At 39.0% G+C, this 17773-nt stretch overlaps 1 protein-coding gene and 1 non-coding gene across 2 annotated transcripts in view; one reads left to right on the top strand and one right to left on the bottom strand.

The window, feature by feature from the left end:
- The first annotated feature begins 742 nt into the window (after positions 1-742).
- On the top strand, positions 743-881 carry LOC111825930. Its single transcript, XR_002829160.1, has one exon. It is a non-coding gene; the product is annotated as a small nucleolar RNA SNORA71 (small nucleolar RNA).
- Positions 882-6513: 5632 nt separating this feature from the next.
- The window catches only part of BPGM (bisphosphoglycerate mutase), a 28740-nt gene continuing 17480 nt past the window's right edge, over positions 6514-17773 (bottom strand). Inside the window, exon 3 of the mRNA XM_006088327.3 lies at positions 6514-7959. Coding sequence (XP_006088389.1) covers positions 7781-7959 — 179 coding nt within the window. The 3' untranslated portion in view covers positions 6514-7780. The remainder of the gene's footprint in view (positions 7960-17773) is intronic.

The following is a 17773-nucleotide window of genomic DNA, read 5'->3' on the forward strand; positions in this document are numbered from 1 at the left end:
AAATGAAGTGAGGGTAGATTTATTGCAATAAATTTGACTAATACAAATTCCAGCTCTGTCTGATTCCACCTAAGTCAACATTACATTAAATAAAGTTTCCTCTCCAGTAGATTCCAGGCAATGTGGTTGGCGGATATTCCCTTTTGAATAGCTGTGTGGCTAGAGCAAGTTCATGAGAAATTCTTGTAAATTCTCTGCACCATAATAACTCCTTCAACTGGAGTTGCTTCATCGTGAGGAAGTAACCATCTCACATCTTGGCCAATAGTCGCTGCAGTTGCTGTCAGGTGGCATCTATTTTCTGCAGACGGGAAACTAGGTGCTGGCTCTTTGGAGACATGCTTCTGTCCCATTCTATGCTAAATTAAAAACAAACAAACACGTGGCTTTGCAGAGAAGTAAAGAACAGGGTGAGCAATGAAGTTGTCTTGAAAGGATAGAGCTTACTTCATGAAAACAGCATCTTTTTCATGAACCTTGTTTTTAAAGTGAGAAGAGACTTAGTGGCCAAGCACAACATAAAAGGCAAATCTTTAAAGAATTCATTTGACTTGTTTTGGGCAATGAGAAGCAATTAACCCTCAGCATTCTTAGTCTTAGTACAAGGATGCATGGAGGAGCAGTAGAAACCATGGATTCAAGCTGTGCTATGACACAGAGCAGAGTGACACAGGGGTTGCTTCAGGGACCTGAAATTCAAGGAAACAGAGGCCCGGAAATTAAGTAGAGTTTAGGAGCCAAATCATGGCATTAAGAAGGGATACGATCGTGGGCTGCCTGTGCCCTGGTCATTGATAGTGCAGGGAGAGGAACTGTGAAAGCATTTCCCCGTGTTTGGAGGGTCCACCCATGTCCCTTCCAAACCCTGGCGCTTTCGGACATGTAAAAAAAAAAAAAAAGGGATACGACCCTACAACACAATTTGTTCAACCATCAGGCAATGGCAATCACAATCTTGCTCCTGATTTGTTGTAGCCACAGACAAGCTTACTGTTGTCTGTAGCCCCAAACATAGTAGAAATAAAAAGAGCATACAACTTATCTCTTGACAATAGAGATTTAAAAGTTTTTCAGCCCTGGCCGGTGTGGCTAAGTGATTAGAGTGTCAGCCACACACCAAAGGGTTGTGGGTTCAATTCCTGGTCAAGGGCATGTACCTGGGTTGCATGTTCGATCCCCAGCCTTGGCCCTTGGGTACTTGTGGGAGACAACCAATTGATGTCTCTCTCACACATTAATGTTTCTCTCTTTCCTTCTCTCCCTCACTCCCTCCCTCCCTTCCATTCTCTCTAAAATATCAATGGAAGAATATTCTTGGGTGAGAATTAACAAAAATAAATATTTTTCCTAACCTGACAAGGCCTAAGATTTCAAAAAGAATAAAAAGTACAGAAATCAGTCACCTTTATCCAGACGTTGCATACAAGACAAGTTTTAGTGATTGTACTTAAAGTTTGTTTTAGTCAATTTTTTTTTCTTCCTGTCATTATTTTTCTTGATTTTATTTTTAAAACTTTCAAACTTACAGAAAAACTGGACGAATAGTACAATAAATACCTAATTAAGTTTCAAATGTTGAAGCACAAATCCCCATTGTGATGGAATTCGGAGGTGCGGCCTTTGGGAGGTAATTCGGTTTAGATGAGGTCAATGAGGTTGGATCCCCCATGATGAGAATAGTGCTCTTATAAGAGAAAGACCAGAGTCCCCTCTTTCTCCACCATGTGGGAATACAGCAATAAGTCGACCTGAAAACCAGGAAGAGGGTCCTCATAGGCACCTTGATCTTGAACTTGCCAGTCTCCAGAACTGTGAGAAATAAATGTTGAATACCACCTAATCTGTGGTATTTTTTTATAGCTGCCTGAGCAGACTAAGACAAATGTTCTATAATCCATTATCACAATTTTTTTCTTTAGTCTCAAATTCTCCCAAATTTGGCACTTGAAGCCAATTTTTGTGTTCCATCAGTCTTTGGGCATTCTCTTCTTTTCTGACTCAAGATGTTCCAAACTCACCTTACACTTTATTTACCTTAAACATGGAATCCACCAACATTTTTGGTTCTGTGGAAAAGTATTTAGAAAGCAAGACCAAGGGAACTAGGTATGCTCATTATTACTAGGTTAGTGCTTCTAGGACTAGAGGATGAAGCCAGATCTGGGAGAGGGGAAGGGAGGGGTAATATTGTGATGGAAGAGGAAAATACATACACCTACACACACATTCACACAAATATCTCCAGTTCAAAACCAGTAAAACAGGGTTCTTTAACTTCTTTCATTTTGTATCTCCCTTCTTCCATAGTGAGTAATCTGATTTACAATAACATCAACAAATATGCTCATTTTTAAACCTACAAAATTATTCCAGGGTTACTTATTTAAATCAGTCTCAGAAACATTTTCATCTTTAAAGTGGAATTTAACATCAGTCACCAAATCATCCCACAGTGTTCTGCCGAAGTCACACATAATAGACTAACAGCAAGCAGAGATAATTAACTATACACAAGTCAAGACTCAAACTGGACAACTAAGCAAGGGCTGCCTTTGGTTTCTCCAGAGAACCAAAAAGGACAGAGTTCAGAACAGATGACTGAAGGCTTCCATTTCCACTTGTCAAAGATTATGTAAGCCATTTTCCTTTTCCAAATCTATCCTGTGTGATGTTTGGCAGTTGTTTCAAAATAATCCAGTAGTGTGGGAGGAAGAGTAAGGAAACAGCCTATCTTTAAAATATTGTCAAAGGAACTTACATTATTTTTGGCAACTTAAGGTTCTAGTGTCTTAAAGACTAAACTGTAATAGCTAGATTACCCTGCAATAAATAAAAGATTTTACCAACTGTGGAATGGAAAAAGAGTGACTTTAATCCTGCCTATCATTTTGTCAAATAACTCTGTCATCACAGAGAGACTGAATAATTAAAATATTCTTATATTTTATATGTTTCCCATTCCCCTTGGGATCAGTGGTTTAAATTCCCCTAATAGTCCAATGTGAAAACCCTCAGGTCACAGCATAATGAGGCATCTGCCACAGCCAGATTTGCTGAGGCAAGGCCTGATTTAATAAAACAAATGGTGTTATAAAAGGGAGCCAAAAACTTGCAAAATCCAATTATGCAAAACACAAAAACAGGAAACATGATCAAGATCTGCAGCAATTTTGGTGTATTTCTGAGGGAAGAACATAAGAAAGCTTTTCTAGGTAAGAGGGAAGTTGAACTTTGAAAACAGACATCACTTTTAAAGCATAAGAATGAATTATAAATGTCTAGAAGACAAACATCGATGTGCATGAGTAGAAACCGCATTTTTATAAATTTGTCATAATCCAAGGTGAGAAATAATCTGCAAAAGAATCTAATCTAGTTGACAGATATCAAGCTATATTACAAAGCCACTGTCCTGAAAACTGCCAGGTACTAGCACAAGAACAGACATATAATATAGACCAATGGAACAGAACGAAGAACCCAGAAATCGACCCAAGCCATTATGCTCAATTAATATTTGACAAAGGAGGCAAGCGCATACAATGGAGTCAAGACAGTCTCTTCAATAAATGGTGTTGGGAAAATTAGACAGATACATGCAAAAAAAATGAAACTAGACCACCAACTTACACCATACACAAAAATAAACTCAAAATGGATACGGACTTAAACATAAGATGGGAAACCATAAAAATCTTAGAGGAATCCACAGGCAGCAAAATATCAGACATATGTTGTAGCAATATCTTTACCGATACAGCTCCTAAGACAATGGGAACTAAGGAGAAAATAAACAAATGGGACTACATCAAAATAAAAAGCTTTTGCACAGCAAAAGAAACCATCAACAAACAACAAGAAAGCCCACTGCATTGGAGAACATATTTGCCAATATTATCTCCAATAGGGTTTAATCTACAAAATTTACAGGGAACTCATACAACTTAACAAAAGGAAGGTAAACAATCCAATAAAAAAATGGGCAAAGGACCTAAATAAACACTTTAAAAGATGACACACAGAAGGCCAAAAGATACATTAAAACATGCTCAAAGTCACTAATCATCTGAGATGCAAATCAAAACAACAATGAGGTGCCATCTCACACCTATCAGAATGGCTATCCTCAACAAATGACAAGTGCTGGGAAGGATGTGGAAAAAAAGGAACCCTCATGCACTGCTGGTGGAAATGCAGACTGGTATAGCCACTGTGGAAGACAGTATGGAGTTTCCTCAGAAAACTAAAAATGGAACTCCCATTTGACCCAGTAATTCCACTTCTAGGAATATATCCCAAGAAACCAGAAACACCAATCAGAAAGGATATATGCACCCTATGTTCACAGCAGCACAATTTACAATAGCCAAGATTTGGAAACAGCCTAAGTACCCATCAGCAGATGAGTGGATTAAGAAACTGTGGTACATCTACCCAAAGGAATACTACACTGCTATAAAAAAGAAGGAATTCTTACCATTCACAACAGCATGGATGGTCCTGGAGAGCATTATGTTAACCAAAACAAGCCAATCAGAGAAAGATAAATATCACATGATCTCACTCATTTGTGGAATATAATGAACAGCATAAACTGATGAACAAAAATAGATCCATAGACAGAGAAGCATCAAACAGACCGTCAAACCTCAGAGGGAAGGCAGGAGAGAGGGTGGGATAAGAGATCAACCAAAGGTCTTGTATGCATGCATATAAGCATAACCAATGGACACAGACACTAGTGGGGTGAGGGCATGTGCTGGGGGGTGGGAGTGGCCGGGGAGAGGTCAATGGGGGGAAAAGGAGACATATGTAATACTTTAACCAATAAAGAATAAGTAAAATAAAAAGAATCTGGTTGAGTTTGGCAATAACCAGTTCACATGAAGAAATCTTCCTTGCACATCTTATCAAGGAAAAATATGTGACATAATGACCAGGATGCTTTGCTAATTCCATGCTCAAGTTACATGATGCAAGAACCTCCACTGTCTGAAGCAGCACTTCTCTTGTAGAAAAATTATCAGTGTACTGGGTGGGATACAGTACTCAGCTGAGATAGTTACAAGTTAGAACTCTAGGAGTAGCATCTTGCTACTTACTGCCCTCATCTTACCACACTGGGACAATCATTCCAGCCTAGGCAAAGGAGACACGTATACCTGGTAACAGGGCAAGCCCAACCTGTGGAAAACAGTATGGATACAATGGGCTGCCCTCTCCAAGGACCAAATTTCTAGGCAAGCTGTCTGCCATTTATTTAAAATAAAATTAAAAAACCCCATATTGTTGGTCCTAGCTTGACATAGAACAGAAGGATGCCAAATTAGGATGAAGGTTAGGCAACCTTTAAAATTCCTACATCAGAGGGGGGTCAATGGAGGCGGGGGAAAGGACATCTGTAACACTTTAAACAATAAAGATAATAAAAATCCTATATAATAAAAGGCTAATATGCAAATCGACCAAATGGTGGAACAACCAGTCGCTATGATGCACACTGACCACCAGGGGGCAGATGCTCAATGCAGGAGCTGCCCCCTGGTGGTCAGTGTGCTCCCACAGGGGGAGCACCATTTAGCCAGAAGCCAGGCTCACTGCTGGTGAGCACAGCAGCTGTGGCAGGAGCCTCTCTTGCCTCCACAGCAGCACTAAGGATGTCCAACTGCTGGCTTAGGCCCACTCCCCTGAGTGCTGCCAGACTGCGAGAGGGTGCAGGCGGGGATAAGGGACCCCCCCACCCCCCGCCCCCAGCCAACTGCATGAATTTCGTGCACTGGGCCTCTAGTTTAATTATAAAAAGATTCCTACATCAAAAACTATACCTTGTAAGCATGTAAAGAAAACAGGCTCTCTGGTTATCTAAGGTTGAAGTGCTGGAGAAGTGCTGGAGTAATTTTACATGTTTTCATGAATGTTTCTTCATTTATTTCAGCCAAGATCTTAAAAACAATAAAACCAAATTGTATCAGAAAGCATCCAAAAATGATCCCTACCTGAGGAAGTCTGCAAGATTCCAAAGTGACTGGGTGTGAGTATAGCTCTGTATGCAGAAACATATCATGTTGCGGGTGGGGCCCCTGGAAGTCGACATCTAGATTTAGGACAAGGCGAGAATCCAACTCTAGGATCTTGAGCTGCATTAAGACATGGTCACCCCTTAGGCTGGAAAATTCAGAGACCAATTCCAGAGATGAAGCTGTTCAAAATGGTCTGAGATGCAGCCTCAACACAGATTTTGTAATTGTAGGAATATCTGGTAGTTGATGGTTGACTCCGATCTCTAAATTCTAACGAGTGTCATTTGGTTAAGCAATTGGACTAAAAAGAAGGATTACAGTAGAGAAGCCAGTGGTTGGTCAGAAATGTAAAGCATCCACATTCTACATTCTTATGCATCACAGATGTGGCCAGCAGTGAACAAACCAGGTTCATCTCTTTTTTTTCAGCCACCTCATCAGCCAATGCTCTGTGAGTCTTGACTTAAGGATTAAAGAGAGATCAAGCAGTGGCAAGGGTTTTAGAATTAGTTTTCTTCTAATGCCAGTTTTATTATAACATGGATACAATGAGCTAATCCACCCATGGAAAGTCATAAAAAATGGTAAATATCTATAACATCTATTACAGCTACAAATTTTTACATGAATTTATCATTGAAATATATGTTCCTTAAAGAAATGACTTACATAACTATAGTATTTAAAAATATACTATGGAAAACAGTATCATTAAGATTGATAAGCAATCAATTCTGTCCATGGCCTACCCTGGCTACTCTTAGCCCTCAGCAGATGAACAATAAATGTATGTGACAAACTCCAAGATATCATTTCCCTTGCTCATGTGAATAAAATTACATCACTGTGTTATACATCCTGACACCAACCTTTAATTTATAGAGAATTAGAGTGTCTATGTGTTGAAAAAAAGGTGCAACTCTGAGTGTTACAGGAAGATACAAGCAGAAGGCTTCAGTTCAGAGGCCTTTATCTAATATTTATGAATCACATAGAGATACTTGGGGATATCATTTTTGGTCACAGAACTTTATTTTAAAACCAATTTTAAGTACCCAAGGATTAAAGTTCAAGAAACAAAAATAAGAGAACACAAACAGCTATAGTTGTCTATGTGCTGCTAATTCTAACTGCCAAAGAGGAATTCCACCATATGTCAAAGGAGTCTCTGGACTAGAGACAGGGCAAAGGGCCTTGCTGTTTATTGCTGGCTGTTGTGGAGGAACCCATCTGTGGCTTTCCCATTTAATGGGCCTCTCATCTTAACTATTAAAACATCCCTTTTCCTAGAGGAAAAGACTAATAATAAATACTTAAGTATAGTTATCTAATATACTCTCCTATCATCCCAGAAAGTCTTAGTAAATATAAAAGTGAACTACTTACTGCACTAATTAGTACCTGTCAGTGGTGACTTCATAATGATTTGTTGAATGATGAATACCTTAAACTCTACCTCCATAATCACTCTACCATCTAAGAAACTTATGACATTAAGCCCCACTGCTGAGTAATTTAACTCAAAACAGGGCCAGCAGGAGAGCTAACCCATAAGATTTATGACATAAGCACTCAGGCACCCTAAAGTCTTTATCTGGGCCAACATAAGTTACCTAGTTACCGATACAAACGTTACCCCACAGCCTAGCTCTGGAAAAATCAGGAAAAGGGAGAGAGAGGAGAGGGAGAGATCAGCACCTATAACACACTGCATGCCACTCCTTTTTGTAGCTATTCCTAGCCAACACTTGGGAAAAACTTTATTTTGCAGCTTTTTTCACTTTTCCTTGATCATCTACTTTCTTAATGGCTGCTTGGATAGCCTCTTGGTCACCCAGGAACTGGTGAGGCCCAACAGCATGCAGGTTCTCATCCAGTTCCAGGAGAATGGGGACGCCAGTGGGAAGAGTAATGTTGATAATGTCTTCATCTGAGATACCTGCAGATTAAGAGAGGAAGGAACAAGGCATTAAAGGCAACCCTGGAGGTGGTTCTGTTTAAATCTAGTTCAATAGATTAGAAAGTGGTTGGTTTTCCAACACTGAGTGAACCTGGAATGCTCGGGCTAAATCCAGTTAAGAGGAACACTTTCTAGCTACTTGGGAAGCCCAATGAGGAGGAATCAGGAGAGGATTCTAAGTCATGCCTTGTAAATCGGCCTCATTCTCCAACTGTCCCTTATCATCCCAACTGATAGGAGAGGAAGGTATGTGTGATGGACAAATTACCTTCAATTAGTTTTTACATAAGCTAAATTACATGTACTTCAACTTTGACCAGAAGAGTTGGAGTTGGATTAAGACTACAGTAGTAGCAGTGGTAGTGATAGTATTTTTATTATTATGACTACTTTTAACAAAAACAGCTAACATGTACGAGGTACATTCTACATGCCAAGTACTCTTCTAAACATTTTACATGCATTAACTCATTTAACCATTGCTGCAATCCTATGAGGTTACAAGTTATTATTTTTCCATGTAACAAGTTTTGGCACAGAGAGGTTAAGCAAACAACTGACGATCACTCAGACATAAGTAGCAGAGCCTGATTCAAACCCAGGCGACTGTAACTACTGTACCAAGTAATGCCTTCAAGTTTTTCTGAGTTCAAAATGGGCAAAGAGAAGGAAGGAGAAAAGAGACAGAGTTAAGCAAATTAAAAGATAACTGAAACTACTCAAATTATCTATTTTAAAAACATACTTTTGTTACATAGACTTCTACATTTTAACCAAATGTTTCTGTTCTATATTAATAGAAAGTACTGAGGTGGAGCAAGTTCCGAGGAAGAGTGTGAAGGGTTGTCTTTACTTGGGAGGTGATGATGGCAGAAAAAAGTTATTATCAGTTAGTTCTCAATGTAGTTTGTCATTTTAATTAACCAATGGTCGTAGCAATAGCACCAGCCAAAAGTCACAGAACCATCGCACTGGATCTCAACCACTAGGGTTGTTCTTTATTAGCATTTCATTCTAGGCCCAGAAGAGCTACCTAAGAACTCTAATACACAAACTGTACATACTCAAACAGCTATGAAACCATGGACAGTACACTAGTATATTGCCCATCTCCTCTTCTGCCAGTCCCGCTCAATATACTAAACTCTTTAACTTTAGGCAAGTGATTTTCTGGGCCTCCACATTCCCTCTGTCAAGTTAAAAAAGGAATACACACTCTTCCTTTGCCATTACCAAGGATGTGGGGTAGTAGAAATGGAATTAGGAACATGAAAAAGTGTAGCACAGTGTTTCTTCATCCCTATTAGGAATTCTCTTCTAGGTGGAAGATTTAAAGGGTAGACTACTAAAACACTCCTTTTGCCAAGTCCCTGTCCCCACACTGTATATAACCCTACAAAAGATTACTATCCCAAACTAAAGCTGCAAGGAACAAATCAGTTCAGACCAGACAGCCAGCTGCATAGTGGGAGGATTCTGAGAGCCCTCTAGTTCCGTCAGGTCAGACCTGTCAGCTGGATGCACAACAGCTGCTACAGGCATCCCCTGGGGACAGCAGAGCAGAATTCACCAGCACGAGGTTTAGAGCCAGGTGACCACTGAGGCTTTAGAAGCCAGAAGTTCTCACCCCAATCCTCTGAAGGTCCCTAGGCCTAACTCACTCAACAGCCAGTAACTGAGGGCCTACTATACCAGTATATATGCATAGTACTTGTGACCATGCCCAGGATTTGACCTCTAGTGAACTATTTCTTCATTTATAAAAGGAGGGAGGATAGCTTCTTCTAGCACCAAAGTTCCTCTATTTTATTCTGAATGGTTAAGAAAAGCAAAGGCACTTTAGAAGGAGGCATGAGAAACATTGGGACACTGACTAGTGTTTACATTCATCTATCACGCAAGGACCATGTTTTATCTGTACCCAGAGTATGTAAGCATATTTCTCATTGAATTGGAGAGAAGGATGGATTTTAAAGATTTCTTCAATTAATCTAAATTTTCACTGCAAAAAAATTTGTTAGGAGACAACAGTTTAGTAAAAATGATCCTGTTTGACTAATGTTTTCTGGGAGAAATAGAAATTATGAGCATACACATCTATCAGCACCTCAGATTCACTGCTTATAGATTGTGGGCCTTGACAACATTATCGACCATTAACCTTTACAAGTCATTTTTGGATCTAGGACTTTATTTTAAAACTAGAGGCCTGGTGCACGACATTTGTGCACTGGTGGGGGGGGGTGTCCCTCAGCCTGGCCTGCGCCCTTTCGCAGTCTGGGAGCCCTCGGAGGATGTCCGACTGATGGCTTAGGCCCACAGCTGGACAGCCTTAGCACTGCCGCGGAGTTGGGCCACTGCGCTTGCCAGCCATCAGCCCGGCTTGTGGCTGAGTGGTGCTCCTCCTGTGGGAATGCACACACTGACTACCAGGGGGCATCTCCTGTGATCAGTGCGCATCATAGCGACCAGTCATTCTGCTGCTCCGTCAATTTGCATATTACCCTTTTATTATATAGGATTATTATATAGGATGACTAAGCTCCCACTTTTATTCAACATTGTACTGGAGGTTTTAGCCAGGGCAACTACACAAGAAAAGGAAATAAAAGGCATCCAGATTGAAAAGAAAGAGATAAACTATCTCTATTTTCAGATGACACAATCCCACTAAAAAATAACTGAATCAATAAATGAGTTCAGCATGTTGGAAGAAATAAGATGAATATATAAAAATTATATTTCTATACAGTAGTGATGAGCAAATAAAAAATGAAATTAAAACAATTCCATTTACAATAGAAACAAAACAAATAACATACATAGGAATAAATTTAACCAAAGAAGTACAAAACTTTTACTCTGAACACTATAAAACATTGTTTTCCCCAAATTAACATACAGATTCAACAAAATCCCTATCAAAATTTCAGCTGACTTTTTTTTTTGCAGAAATTGACAAAACTTCATGACCTTGAATTAGGCAATGGTTTCTTACATATGACACTAAAAACATAATAATAAAAAAAAAACTAGATAAGCTGGGCATATAAAAATTGTGTTTGTGCTTCAAGCACACCATCAAAAAAGTGAAAAGATAATTCAGAATGGAAGAAAATCTTTGCAACTCATTTATCTGATGAGACTTATATCTAGAACTATTATTATATAGGATTAATATATAGGATGACTTATATACAGAACTATTACACTTCAATAATAAAGAGACAAACGGTCAAATTAAAAAAATGGGCAAAAGATCTAAACAGACATATCTCTAAAAAAGATATACAAATGGCTAGTAGGCACATGAAAACATGTTCAACATGATTAGCCATCAGGAAAATGCAAATTAACACCACAATGAGATACCACTTCATATCCGCTATAATTTAAAAAATGTCAGATTACAAATAAGTGCTGGTGAGGATATAGAAAACTGGAATCCTAGTACACTGTAAAATTAAGCGTATAAAATGGACACTTTGGAAACAGTCTGGCAATTCCTCAAACAGTTAAGCATAGCGTTACCATGTGACCTAGCAATTTCACTCTTAGGTATATACCCAAGAGAAATGAAAACAGGTCCACACAAAAACTTGTACAGGAAGCTTCACAGCAGCATTATTCATGGCAGCCAAAAAGTGGAAACAGCTTAAGTGTCCATCAACTGATGCATGGATAAAACAAGTGTAATATATCCATACAGTGGAATATTATTTGGTAATAAAAAGGAACAACGCGCTAATAAGTGCTAAATACTGAGGAACCTTGAAATGTTATGCTAAGTGAAAGAAGTCACAAAAGACTACATATTGTATGATTCTATTTATGTGAAATGTCCAGATTAGGCAAATTTATAAATAGATTAGTGGATGCCTAGGACTAGAGGGAATGAGGGGACTGGTAAGTGACAACTAGGTGTAGGGTTTCTTTGGAGGGCAATGAAAATGTTCTAAAATCAACTGTGGTGATAGACGGACAACTCTGTGAATATACGGAAAGCCAATGAACTATATACTTTACACGAGTGAATTGTATAATACATGAATTATATCTCAATAATGCGTTAAAAATACTAAACAAATCCAGAGAAGTTATATAAAACTGCTCAAGTCGCAAAACTGTTATGGTAGTACAACTGAACCTGGTGGTGTGTGTTTTTTTTAATTCCCAAATCCCAGAACTTCGATTCTGGTCATCTGACTCATCTATGGATATTTCCACCACAGCATGAGGAGAGAGGAGAATATTTGTGTGCATGTGCTGCCCTTGTGAAAGGCTGGGTGCTAACGATGCAGAGAGCAGAGCAAAGCGGACTTTTTGGACACCTCTGTCAATCCACTATGGAGTCACAGACAGCCATGACAGTTATATCAAGTACTATGTCAAGACTGAGGTACGAGGGTGTAATGGGGTTTGTTCTCCTAATAAACCTGGCATTGTGGAAGGACTCCTTCCGGGGATGCTCCCTTACTCCAGCGTTCTCATACTTTCAATACTAGGAAAGTATGTGAACACATTTGTCCGGTCCTCTTGAAATAGCTCACACACTGCCATCATGATGAGGTTTGGGGGTTACAGTCTGTGACCTTAGAAAAGGGTCCTTGTTTAACAGTGGCCTCAGATCTAACCAGATCTAGCAGGTCCTCTCTTTAATAGCACCACTCTCAAGCTCATGCCTACAGCTTAGGTGTGTGGGATCAAATCAAAGAAACAACTAAACAAAGGCCATGAGAACTATAATTTTTCATCTACAAAGGAAGGAGAGCTCAACAAAAAAAGGAATGTTTCCAATAAAAAAAAGTTGACATTCCACTTTAATCACTACTCAAGCCATTCACACAGCAGACTAATTACTTGCAAATACTTAAAATACTTAGACTAGTTAATAAGCAGTCAATGAGACAAATTTTGAATAGCAAATTAGGAAAAACCACAGTGAAGCCATTACTCATTGCTCAATTTTGGCATAAGTCACATTCTTTGTCCTAAGAAAGTTAAGCAAGCAGAACTCTTAAGGCTAGAATAATGCATCTGCACTGGATTAAACCAAACTGAATCAATACTATATTATGTAATATCGTGCTACAAACTCATTAACTGGAACATCATATCACATCTTCTGATAACCGGTATAGATTTTTTTATACAGCATCCAAGCATGTTCTGAAAGGAAACATCAGAGTTCTCATCCTGCATCAATGATTTTCTATCACCCCTCTGTAGCCACCCCCTTCTAAACCCCCAAACATTGTCTTTAATTCTTTTTAAATTGATTTTAAATCAAACTGGGAATCAAACTTGCCACCTGCTGGTATATGGGACAATGGTTCAACCAACTGAGCAACACAGGCCAGGGCAACTGCCTTTTATTCTTTTTTTAAAAAATTCTTTATTGAGACATTTTTTTAAAAAAATATATTTTATTGATTTTTTACAGAGAGGAAGGGAGAGTTAGAAACATCGATGAGCGAGAAACATCGACCAGCCGCCTCCTGCACGCCCCCCACCCCCCCCCCCACTGGGGATGTGTCCACAGCCAAGGTACATGCCCTTGACCGGAATCGAACCTGGGACCCTTCAGTCCACAGGCCGACGCTCTATCCATTGAGCCATTTGTAATAACTTAACCAATAAAGAAATTTAAAAAAAATTCTTTATTGTTAAAAGTATTACAATATGTCTCCTTGCCTTTAATTCTCAAATCTTCATGTAGGAGCTTTTAGGAGTTAACTGCAATCAAGTTAAATGATTGGGATATTTCAAGTAAGAATAAAAGTCTGGTGATAGGTAAATCAAAGGGGGAACAACTCAAGACCAATATGCGGATAAATTCAAACTTCATTTTCTGCATATAGGACTGACTTCAGAAAGTCACGTCTATACCTATAAGCCACCTCCCGAAATCACCGCAGCAGAGACAGGAACCACAGACAGTTAAGATCACTGTATCTATACTACACCACTCACACTTTGTTGGAGTGGCCGTGCATATGCTCACTTCTCCCACCAGGATTATAAGCTCCTTGGAGAGGAATCATGTTTTATCCAACCCTATATCACCCATGATCTTGGAATAGTGCCTTACCCACTGAAACAATTTAGCAAATGTTCAACTGTAAGGACCACTATTATGTGTTGGCTGCTAGGATCCAGAAATTATACATATAACTGTATGTATTATATGTCTGCCTTTAATATATAAATATAGGCTATAAGGAATAAAACATTAACTAAAAACTCTATTACATAAAGCCTACACATGAAAGCATTCTGAGGCCTTTCAGGAGTACAATATTGGCTAAGTTTTAGAAAGAGATCCAAGTGGAGACATAGTTCCTCAAAGTAAGGACTTTGTGTGTCTAATTATAGGTGCCGTACCCTTACACCAAGAACAATACCTGATTTAACAGACCCTCAGCACATAGCTGAAATGAATGAATCTGAACTCCTTGGGCTTTCAAATTAAATCTACTCTTTTATTGTTGAAGCCTTGATTAGAGATTGTCTTCTCTTCATTACCTTACCAGGAGAAAAAGAGAATTGAAAAAGTTGAACAAAAGACTGCTTGCATTTAGTGCTAATAAAGTAAACAATTCATATTAAATTTGTCTTCTATGTATTTTCTTTGGTTTTCTCCAAAGTATTTGTTCAAAATCTTTGAGTATCAGGAAATAGGAGAAAAGATGTTGAGGGATTCAAATTTGTCATAGGACAAGAGGAAACCCTACTTCTAACATGCATATTTTGGGGGATTAGAAAAAGAGGATAACAGTTTTGCCAAATCATTCAAGTATGAGGTCCCACCCTTGCCTCACTTCCCTTTCCCAATTAAGCAAGTCATAATTCAAACCCCACTATGGGGTATTCATGATAAGTGTTCTGTATTCTTCTATTGCCAAAATAAGAGCTAACATAAGAAATTCTAAAAAAAAGAAGAAAAAAATCTGAATTTTATAGATGATCTACCTATGTTAAATGAAAGTTCTTTAAGATTTGAATGCTATATATGTACAACTTAAGAATGGCTGGGGAACAACTAGGAATGGGTTATTTGAATACTAGAGGCCCGATGCACGAAATTTGTGAAAGAGTAGGCCTTTCTTCCCCCGGCTGCTGGCACCGGCTTCCCTCTGGCACCCGGGACCCAGGCTTTCTTCCCTCTGGCCACTGGCAGGCACCCAGGACCTGGGCTTCCCTGGAAGCCCCAGCTTCGTCGGAAGGATGTCCAGTCTAATTAGCATATTATGCTTTTATTATTACTATTATAGATTGTAACATGATGATAGGATAACAGCTTCTAGTTTAGAATAAGGCAGAGAGAAGAATCCATTCTACATTTAATTTTATAGTTAAATAGCCTACAACTTTTAAGATTTCGATAAATAAATTATACTTATAAGAGAAATTTTAACTATACCACGAAGCTAGCATTTGTTTCATAAAAGAGATGCCTGAATTTGCTGCTTCTGAAAATATCACACTAAAATGCCAAAGGTGACTTACTCGCCTGTCCCTGTCCCACTGTGAGTTCCAGCTGACCTTTCCTCCCTGATTCTCTAATTTCATCTGACCACTTCTGTGCCTTGTTATGTGTACAGCTGCACGCAATTCTTCAGGGATCAAGTATGTCTTTCATGAGGCTCTTGCATGCCACTCTTATTCCAAACTTGAGACTGCCTAGCCCTGTGCTTGAACCCAGACTAAACAATCCACTTCCGCTGGCAAGATGCAGACTGCATCCACTGCCTCAGTTCAGGACCTGGCCTTGCCTTCACTGTGGGCCAGCAGGAAACAAACAGGAAGTGACTATGCCAACCACAGAGAATGAAACACACGCCTGTCTGGAATGCTACAGAAGAGCATGCTTTTAGATACTAAGCCTGGTAGAGGAGTTGTCAGGGTGGTGCTTTGGGAGGAGAGTGTCTGAACCAGTGAAAGGGGGCCCTGCTTCAATCTGAACTTGTCGGGATAGGTAATTATGCTGCTAAAAATCAGTAAAGCAGTCCCTTAAGAAGGAATTTTCTTACTATATAATATTTCATGTCTGCTCTAACTCTTCTTTCTTCTAAGTACTAAGAACTACTCTCAAGTTAAAAGTAAAGCAAATCCCAAAATTACATATAATTTAAGAGCAGAGATATTACATAAATAAGCAATTTCACAGGGTAGAGGCCATCCTGCTCAGGCCTAGGCACTGGCATGTGGTTCCTGTGTTTGCAGTTCCTGTACAGGAGTGTTACCTAGCTCTGAATCAGTAACACTTGCTTCCCACTGTGCTCTTCTTCTGCTTTGACTCCAGGAGGTCCTTGGTGACCTACTCCTAGACTAGCTGGTTGTGAAAAGGAAAAAAAATAGATGGAAGGCCCAATTAAGAATAGAACTTAGAATTTGGTGGCAAATGAGAAGAAATAGTTTGGGGGCAGGAAAACCTTTCCTAATGGAGCTCAAGACCTCAAGTACAAAAATTCATGGTCCAGGAGCTTGTACAAAACTTCTTATGAAGAAGGAAGAAGGACGTTAAGAGGGAATTCTATATACTGACCATGCTAGATGCTAAATAAAGTCTGCACCAAGAGCTCCTGAAGTGTTTGTTGAGAAAGCATAATGATGCTCTCCAGGTTAGTTTTCAAAGGGATAGGCAGATGTACATAGCAACTTTCATTTAATTCTACTAACTGACAAACTAATCTAGTTTATTATTTTGTGAAACAAAAGGCAAGGTCCCAATTAGAGCAATGGTCACTTCACTAGATAAAGGCGGATCTTATAAAATTGAGGTAAATTTACATACAGTAAAATTCACCCCTTTTGGTGTCCAAAATAGTTCTATCATATCCCCAGTTGACCCATCTGGCCAGGGCAGAATGCTTGGATCTTATTCTTCAATATCCTCTACAAGAGAAATTCTATTAGTGGAAAATTGCATGTAGAAAATAAGAGAATTAATTTATGAAGTTATCCTAAAAATATACTCCAGTCTTTTTCATGCACATGAAATAATTTCTTCCATGTTTGGCATGGGAGTAAATCACCTATATAGGGAATCATAGCAAGATCAAAGAACTCCACGAATATTACCAACAGTACCACCAGGGGGCACTATAAGCCAAAAAGGAGCAAAGTTGTTATACCCAGAATGGGTGAGCCAACATTACAAACCACTTTATGTCTGTCTCCCAATGGACAAATCTCAATCTTCACATAGTCTCCATTTGTTTTCCGAGCCACAGGCTTGTGCCTAATAGCATATTCTGGCTTTTCTGAGAATTTTTTTCCCTGAATGTCTGCCATTCTCCCTGGGCACCAACCCTACCATTTCCATTCCCTGTCTCCCTCATATACACCTTCTTCCCTGCAGATAGCTGCCAGCCCTATACCTTTTTCTACTTTCACATACTTCCTACTCAAGTCTCTTCATACAATTGACCTCTTCCAGCATGAATGCCAATGTTTTAACTCAATTATTTCCCAAATAAAACATTTTCTATAAAGTCTATTTATAGTAATAGGGGTACGAATTATAATTTAAGATTGATTCAAATAAATCAATCTCTGAAATGTGATACAGTTCCATACCTCCAACTAAAAAAAAAAAAAAAAAAAACATCTTCAGAAGAAAGGTTAAATGAAGCCTGAGTACTAAAGCCTGCTAATTTCTCAGGGATTCCTGTAAATTCATTTCTGTCCCAATGGTCAAAGCTGTGTTCTAATCTTTTATTGATTCTACTAGAAGCCCGGTGCATGGAATTCGTGACCGGGGTGTGTGTGTTAGTAGAATTTGACATCC

This window comes from Myotis lucifugus, unplaced genomic scaffold (genome assembly GCF_000147115.1).
Source record: "Myotis lucifugus unplaced genomic scaffold, Myoluc2.0 scaffold_46, whole genome shotgun sequence".
NCBI lineage: Eukaryota > Metazoa > Chordata > Mammalia > Chiroptera > Vespertilionidae > Myotis > Myotis lucifugus.